Source organism: Gavialis gangeticus, unplaced genomic scaffold (genome assembly GCF_001723915.1).
Source record: "Gavialis gangeticus isolate Ggan-Ray unplaced genomic scaffold, GavGan_comp1, whole genome shotgun sequence".
Taxonomy (NCBI): Eukaryota; Metazoa; Chordata; order Crocodylia; family Gavialidae; genus Gavialis; species Gavialis gangeticus.
Genome location: NW_017729025.1, coordinates 133,342,894 through 133,351,974, shown reverse-complemented (window position 1 = coordinate 133,351,974; position 9,081 = coordinate 133,342,894). Strand labels below are relative to the sequence as shown.

The window sequence follows — 9,081 nt, the reverse complement described above, 5'->3', positions numbered from 1 at the left end:
TCACAGTACCTCTATTTGTAAACCATTTTAGCACCGGAACTCACTTAGTATGGACATGCTGCTGAGAAATAAGTTCCACCCACTCACACCTACCACATAGGTGCTCAGGCCTGCAAATTAGCTGGGCAGATGATTCAAAGCAGTCCTTGAACACATGTTCCTGCACTTGAGAGCCTGCAAGATATTTTAGATTTATGCCATTAAAATGGCTATTAAAACAACCTAGATGAGGTTCAGGCTTTGTTAATGTACAGAAAATAATCTTGTGAAGGCTACACAAGTATGATAGTCACACAAAGAAATATATTGAATTTTCCATTTTAGAGAAAGTTTAAGCATATGAAAGAAGGCACAAGAGCTCTTTACTGTGAATGAACTTATTTTGCTAGCTTCAAAACACTTGACAGCAGGAGTTAGGCATTTGATTTGAAATGGAACATTATATCATTTGGTATTCTGTTTAGGTAAGACTAGATGGAAAAAAAGCAGCAGAGACAGAAAATAAAAAAAATTGATATAAAGATAGGAGGAAAGGTAGTGGAGAGAAAAAAGATTTGCAGAAATAACACGAAAGGATCAGAGTACATAATCAAAAAAGTAAACAGAATGGTTGTATACAGTAGAATCTTCTGTTTTCTTTGGAGGGGTGGTCTTCTACCCATATGCAGCAGATGCTTTCTTCATCTATAGAACCATGCATTCTTTAAAGCTTAATCTCCCTTGAAAAAGGAATTACTTGAAAATTACAAGAAAAGTTGCTTGCAAAAGTTAAACAAATTTTGCAAACCCAAGAAAAAATCGACATCGTTTGCAAAACCTTCACCTTTGCTGCTTTTGCCAACTTTGTCAGCCTTCACATATCTAATAAGTCAATTTAGACACATACAGTAGTAGTGACATTTTTTACATCAAGAAACAGGGTGGAATGAGATGGCTAACTTAACCTGTACAAACTTAACTATCTAGCCTGACAAATGTAAATTGTCTTAAATTGGAGCTGTCTAATTGGACTGTGGGGAACGTGCCAATTAAAGGATTTGGGGTATGTTTTTATAGGTACATGAATAAACATTAAATCAACCCACAATGTATTTATACAGTGCAATCTGCTGGAATGACTCAACAAGACAGTTGCAGGTTCTTTTCCTTAGCTGATATAACATTTATAAACTTAAAAGAAAAGCATTAACATGATCACAGATATCTCCAGTTTGGAACCATATAACCCTTCCTCTAGAACAGGGGTGCTCAACCTCTGGCCCATGGGCCAAATGTGGCCAGTAGAGCTATTGCATCTGACCCACAGGGCTTCCCATGGGAGGAAATTTGGTTGTGGGGGAGCAGTGGCAATTAATACCACCACCCTCCCCCTGCCAAATACCCAAATCCTAAGCCCAATGCAGTGGGTTGGAGGTAGGGTTGCATATCTTTCCCTTCATGGGACCAGGCCGTATCACCTCCCTGCTGCAGGGCAGGGTCAAGCCCCTTTCCCCTGTGGGGCCAGGTTCATGCCATGCTGCCTCTGTCCGATCTGCATGGCTGGATGGAGACCTGCCATGCCGGCCCTGGGCACCAGAGCAGGACAACTGGCTGGATCTGGCCCATAGATGAACTGGGCAATGCCCATCAGTCCTGCCAAGCAAAAAGGTTGAGCACCACTGCTCTAGAACAATAGGGGCCAGCCTTTTAGGCTCCTTATCCTCTGATGCCACTCTGATCCTTTTCCCATGTCCAAATCAGCTACCCTATTTTCTGCTCAGTGCCCTGTTAAAATACAAAAATCATTTAGTGCTATACTGCATCATTTGCTGATTTGTTCCTTCCTTGTTCCATAAGTTGCTGCCAATATTTTAACCAAGTATTTTTACAAATGTTTCCATTTTAGCTTGTAGCAAACTCTGTATTTGTTATATCTGTGCAATAGAAAGAAGGGCTAAGTGCTGGGGAAACTCTCTTTATTTTTCCATTTAAACAAAAGTACTCTTTTCACCTTTAACCAGAGGGAAACACAGCATCATTTGACAAACACGTTTATATTGACAAGTGTTATATTGGCAAGTGTTTATATTATGTTGAAGAAAAATAGTTAATATAATGCACTATTTAGCTTGTGCAATTTGATGGGGCTAGGGTGAAGGCATTTTAGTAGACTGTAGGGATACTCTCACATGATCTTTTAAAAAAATATTGATTATGTGTACATATTTTCTCTTCAGAAATATTCTATGAGCTCCATACAGGTCATCTTTGGCAGGGATGATTTAGTAATCTTCAGACTGGAAAAAAACCAAAGCAATCACCCCTTAATCAGTCCTCCTAACTAGGTAGAATTTCAGCAAGTGGTCACGGGAAGACTGGGCCCTTCAAGAATCTTCTTAAGGACATCACTAACCATTTAGGTGTGGCTTTGGATCTAAGCCATCAGAGTTTTTATCGTACAACTTCCTGAAAGACCAAGCTCTATGTATATTAACTGAGCCTCTGGGGCTAAATATAGACATTCAAAAAGTTCAATGTGGAATTGATCTAAGTTATATAGTTTTCTGTAAGCAGCGTAATTTAGATTGGTAGCTAATAGAATATGCATTTGCTCTTTGGTTGGAGAAGGGCAGGGGGAAGCATACAAGCTACCTTTCTTAGACCGGATTCTGTCTTTTTTAAACCGGTGTGTGCTGAACATCCATTCTGTCATAGGTTTAGACCAGTTTCCAATCACTTATACCAGTAAAAGTATAAAAATATCTGTTCCTGTCCTGGAAGTCCAGAGGTTGGCACCAAACACTTCATTTTCTATTTGTTCTACTAGCATTATTTCTCCAACCCAAAATCTCTTTTAAAGACACTGAATAATCATTATATTCTTTAAGTCTATCAGGTGTATCAAGTGTATTTTTTAGTGATATTTTTCTGTAAAAATATTGCAGGCAAGAAATAAACGTAATGTGATGGGCTGCCCTACTTACTGCAGTGCCAGCGTCCATGTGGCTGGTCTGTGGGCGAGCCAGCCGGCACCATGCAGCCAGAAGGAGTTTTGCTCATTGGTACGGGGCCCAGAGGCCCCAGGGTTAAAGAAACCTGGGGAGAGCACATGGATGCACCAGCAGCAGAGCCGGAGGCTCTCCCCGCAGCCAGACAGGACCCAGCACTTCCCTCCAGGGCTAGTATATCCAGAAAAGTAGCGTGCATGTGTCCCGCCACTGAAGCATCTGAGGAGGACCTGGACACACTCATTGTTACTGACTGGAAGCCAGTTGCTTTCCCTGGGGCTAGGTTCCCTGAGAAATTCCAGAAAGCCCTGGTCATTGGCAGGGCACCAGGGACCCAACTGAGCATCAGCTCAATTGATGCAGCTGGCAGATTGCACAGCCCGGACCCAACACTTTTCTCTGGCACCCGTACGGACCCACACAGGAATACAGAGGTCAAATGGAGCTGGGAGAGGGTGGCCTGGTGGGCACAGCAGGCATCCACTGAGGGTAAAACCTGGCACAGAGCTTCCCTGGCACCACATGTCCCAGCAGAGTGTCCCTGGACCTTGAATTTGCTGATGGGGGACTGGTAGCACCATAACCTTTGGCTAGGCATGGCGGGGTGCAGCATTATCATACCTGACTGGGTGGCAGGATGGGCAGAACCAGGACCAGAAAGCCTGCCCACCAGGAGGCATTGGAAACCTAAAGGTGGGTGAGTGGAGGGCGTGCTGAGCAGTGAGGCACCCACATGCATAAAGAAAGCGTTTGGTACAGGGGCATCATTGACCTGCTCACTGCACCATCTGAGCTATTTAAGTTGGATTTTCATTTATGTTGTAGTTTTTAGAGCATACAGGACAGCAGCAAGACCCCCTACAGCCGTCATCCTTACTGAGCCCCAGCACAGGAGGAGAAGGCCCTGTCACTGCATCTGAGTGTCACCCAAGCTGATCGTAAACACCCAAGTGGAAAGGGGTGGGATGTAGGGGAGGAGAAGCCCCACAGAAGACATGCCAATAAAATCACACTGGGTCATACAGGGACCACTGATCACCACCTCCCGAGGTAAAACTCAGTACAAGCAGCAAGTCTTGGAGGGTAAATAGATCCAGGTGTGATGTGGCTCAAGAGGCAGGGCACTCCTATTGGCTGGCATGGTGGTCATGAGCCTGTCACATGTAATTTTCCCAGAAGCTGGTTTTTGTTTGCTAAATATGAGAATAAAATGTTTTTCAGTTTGCTGAAAATGAGAATAAAAATATTTATATATTGTGTCCCTGGTTAATAATAAATTAGGCCCCAGCTTTACCTTATTGGCAAATAATCACTTTGAGTACAAAATTTTAGGTGCACGGGTGTCACAGCTGTAACTATCTGGGCTTAGTAAATGTTAAGCATGGACATTTGTTACCTTCATACATATGGAATCTGAACCAGTATTGCCTTAACTGGCCAGTCTTGCTACACTTCACGTAGAGTCTTATTTATACAGGTCTGTAGCAAAATATTTAAGCAATATCATAATCTGTGTACAATGTTTATAATCTGTGCATAAGAAATGTACCTTTGGCCTTAGTGTACTTGTACTTTTGGAAATAAATGATGCATAGTTCTACTAAATATTATCCACTGGAATGGAGGAGCCACAGAAAATTTAGTTCACACCCTTTTTGTAAAGTGACATCCCTATATGTGTGCTTTAGGATTGACGGTATTGCTATACTGGGTAACATAGTCTGATATCCTGTTCCTGCCAGTAGCTAGCAACTGCTGCTTAAAAGATGTGAAAGCTCTAGCATTTACCACTAGACAGTACCTGACAGAAAGACAACTCCTCGTCCCTCCTATTAACCAACTCTGTCAGTTAGTAGCTGGCTCATGGCCTATAGGGTAACAGTGTACATCCCTTTTTAGTTTGTATATTACCTAATACAACTATAAATGTTCTTATTTTCCATATAGGTATTTAATGTTGAGAACTGTTCAGCCTTTTGCCCCAATAACATCCCACCTCTGTGAGTTCTACCATTTAATTATGGATTGTATAAAAATATTTTCTTTTGCTAGTTTTAAATGCTCTTAATTCCACTGAGCATCTTCTTGTTTAGGCAACATGCTAAAACAAATTGCTGTGACAATCAGCTCCTGAATGAAATATTTCTCATAATCACAGTTACCCAAATAAAGCTGACCATAAATTAAAATTCTTCAGTTTGGGCAATATTGGAGTGGTTTATAATTGTATCTCTTTCACCTTTGTAGAAATATATTTCTGATGAATATTAAAGCTTTAATGGAAAATTACTTGGCATTATAAAATGCTACACTTTTCCATTATCATTTGCCATTCAGACAATACTACACCACACTGTTTATAAGGGATAAACCATTAGAGGTATGCTAAAGAATGTGTATATGGTCCCATTTTAAATAAGATAATAAAAATATTCTCATATTGTTTTCCTGGTTAACAATAAATTAGGCCCCAGCATTACCTTGTTAACAAGCAATCACTCAGTAACATTGAGTACAAAATGTTAGGTGCTGTTTGCGTAGAACAGAATTTTTGAATGGGGGGAAAAAAACCTCATTTTAGTTTTGAGTAAACATGGTAATCAAACTGATATAAATCCAAAATAATCTCACTGAAGTTAGTACACTCACTCTGAGGTTCACCAGTTAACTGCCAAGGAAACAGGTCAAATATTTTGTTTTTAGTATTAAACAAAATATTACTAACTACAAATATAATTATTTATGTATTATTAAAGGCCTATTTTTTACCGTGCATTAGAATAAGCAGCTATTATATTAATAACATTTTTATGGTATGTCATACCCTTTGTGACAGTCAATTTACTTACTCCTTTTAATTACTGTTCAGCGTGTATATTATATTTACTGTCTGATTTTAATTCCTTAATCAATTTAAGAAAATGTAGCTTTTCAAGGCAACTAGATTTTTTTTTCTCATTTTGAGACACATTGGATATTCCATGAGTTGCTACTGTAACAAAGAGGAGTATTTTCTCATTTAAATGTTCCCTGTTCAAATGTACTTCTTGTTGATAGAGACTGAAAACTATTAGGATACCAGATCTGGACTATGAGGCCTCCTTGGGCCAGGCAATCCACTTCTGGAGCTGACCTACATGGCTTTTCACCATGATGGCCAGAATTACTGTTGGCTTGGCCAACATGCAGGGGTTAATGCTTCCCTGTTGCAAATTTGTATGATGAACAGCAATTGAAAACTGGAAATCTGGCAGTTGGTGAGTTCTGTGGGCCAGATCCAGGGGTGAGTTGTCTGGTAGGTCTGTGCAAAGCTTCGGTCCCTGATTTGATTCGGTGGAGATTTGGACCGATTTGGTGGCCAAATCTCTGAATCCAAATCAAATCAGAGTGTGACCGCTGGGCCTCAAACACCTGGTCCTGTGCAGCCTTGGTCCGAGCAATGGGTGGTGTACGCCTTGAAGACTCTCGTAAACTGCTGAGTAGTTGTTCACTCCTGGAGTAGTCTTGCCTTATCTCGTCTGCCATGACTTTGAATGTTCCCAGTGGGGGTGTTGACTACCTGGGGTCTTTCTATGGCACACGGTCTGCCCGACAGTCACTTGCGGGGCTCTGCCACCCTTACACTCCAACCTTACGCCACCTCGATGGATTGCACAGTCTTCTTGGGCCACGTCCCCTTCTCTGGTGCTGTGAGGCCTCTTGGCTTTCTTCCTGTCCTGGGCTTTCTATGCTTGAGGGTCCCAGACGTAGAACCTATATTCACTTAGAATGAGCTCTTGCCCTCAGGATTGAATCACAATGGAAAACCCTATGGGCCCTGCAACAATTACTCTAGTTTATGTAAGCCCGTCTGACCTCTCAACCCCTTCGCATGGGGAAACACAACAGGAAACACAAAAGAAATCCAAAAAATAATATGTCTACCGATTTGCTGGGAACCTGGGTAGCCCCCTTCCTTGGTCCCTTACCATCGGGTACCGGTTCCTAGTTCCCTACGGTTTAACTAGGGTATGATCCCTGCTTGGATTGTATACCTATAGCCTCCTGCTTGGATCGTCCTTTTCCCCTTTTTTAGCTTTCTCCACGAGCCCTATATTGCCCCACTTCTCCCCCTTCTGGAACATCCCAGTCCAGGTTCCTCGTGGCTCCTCTGTGTATGGCTGGCTACCTTCTGTGTCCCAGGCCAGTGCCTTACTTTTCTGTAGCCCTTCCTGTTGCTCCTGCCAGAATCTTCCCAGTGGGGCCACTTCTTCCTCCTCCCCACTCCTCCCAATACTCCCACCTACTATGCTGTGGGTCTCTGTGTGCCCTTCTCTGCTCCCCTTGCTGTTGCTGCCTTTGTGGGTTACAAGGGCTGCTTCTGGCTTGTCTCCAGTGCTGACGACCTGTTCCCTGCTGCCGCTGCCCGAACCAGCGTTGAGAGCCTCCTCTAGCTCCTTGTTCCTTAGGAGGAGTGCTCCTCCTCTCCTAAGGGATTCCCAGAGTGGGTCCTGTGACCACATGCTCCTCCAGTCTCTTCTCCCTCCCCCTTTCTCTCTGCTGTCAGCCATTTGTATCTCCGCCAGCTGGTGATTGTTGGTGACGTCATCAGCTGGCCTCAGCTGGATAAAGACGTGGCTAATGAGCTTCTCAGGCTTCTCTTCTTGTTCCCGCTGTTCCATGGCTCCTGCTGTAGGTAAACAGTTTCTTCTTGTCTTAGCTTTTATGTTTGTTCCCTCTCCCTCTTGTTTATTCTGTTCCCCGTAACTTTCTTTTCTTATATGGGGTCCTTCCTCCTGTTCTCTCCTGGGACACAGAAGACCCTTTAATAGGAGGGTTCCCAATCGATTCGGAGAGAGTTGGACAGATTTGGCGTTTCAGATATAGATACAGCTTTAAATGTTTTTTCTGCATACCTTTAGGCAGCAGGGGGTCTGAATGCTGTGGTGCTGGGGTGGATGCAGCGTCCCACAGAAGCACGGGCGGCTCCCCAGTGTGCTTGGCAGCAGACCTGGAAGTGGACCAGAAGCACTTCTGGTCCACTTCCTGGTCCACTGGGGAGCGCACAGGGGGCCCTCCCCCATGGCCTCCAGCTTGGCGACTGGTGTCTCCTGGGTCTGAGGGGGGGGCACCCGGGGTCCCCCTGTGGCTGAATGCCAAGATGGGGGGGGGGCCCAAGCACGCTCCCAGCAGACCCAGAAGTGGACCAGAAATACTTTTGGCCCACTTCTGGGTTTGCTGCTGAGCATACTGGAGAACACTCTGTGCTCCTGGGGGGTGCTTCATCCACCCCAGCAGCACAACAATCATGAGCCGTGCCTGCTACCTCAACGTATGTAGGAAAAACTTTAATAATTTCCAACTTTAATAATCTCCAAAAGGCATCTGCCTGCTGTGGAATGCAGGAGTTCAGCATGTTTCCCCACTCAAAACATCTCCAACCTGGGGCTAGAAGACATACCCAATACCTTGAGACAGTGGGCTGCAATATACAGCAAAAGAATTCAAAAGATTTATCACAAAGTGGGAATCTGAGCACAAGACTTTTGTCCTAAGGTACCCACAGAGCAATGAGAAGACAGAACAGTGGCGTACCAACAGGGGTGGGGTGGGTGGGAGTGGGTCATGGCCCCTGGATGCTGGCCTGGGGAAGGGGGGGGCGCCGGATTTCTTTACTTGTTCCAGCCAGAAATTCCAGCTGCTGTCTGCCCCCCACCCCCCATCTGGTGTGCCACAATGTTAATTTCCCCATGGAAGTCCCATGGGACAGGAGAGGGGGCTCTGCACCCTGCTCGGATTATCCCCAGGGTGGGGCACAAAAGCAGGCGTTGGTCCTCAAGTGCCAGAGACCCATGGTATGCCACTGAGATAGAATCAAGTTCAAAACAGCCAAAAGGCTTATGTAAAAGGTATAAAGGATGGGATACAATCCTCATTTGGCTTTGTGGGACCATTGCGATACCCCCTCTCAGTGACCTGATAGTAGCCCAGCCCAGAAATTGTTGGGTTACAGAAGCAGATCACTACTTGGCATGAGGAACAGCCTGCTGAAACCCAATGGAAGGAAGACAACATATGGAGGCTACTAATAGACCCTGGCAGACACCACAGGTGG

At 44.3% G+C, this 9,081-nt stretch overlaps 1 protein-coding gene across 1 annotated transcript in view; it reads right to left on the bottom strand.

The window, feature by feature from the left end:
- EIF4G2 (eukaryotic translation initiation factor 4 gamma 2) overlaps positions 1-7,648 on the bottom strand; it is a 54,040-nt gene extending 46,392 nt beyond the window's left edge. The window contains exon 1 of the mRNA XM_019519967.1: positions 7,274-7,648. Within this exon, the coding sequence (XP_019375512.1) occupies positions 7,274-7,648 (375 nt within the window). The remainder of the gene's footprint in view (positions 1-7,273) is intronic.
- Between the last annotated feature and the right edge of the window lie 1,433 nt (positions 7,649-9,081).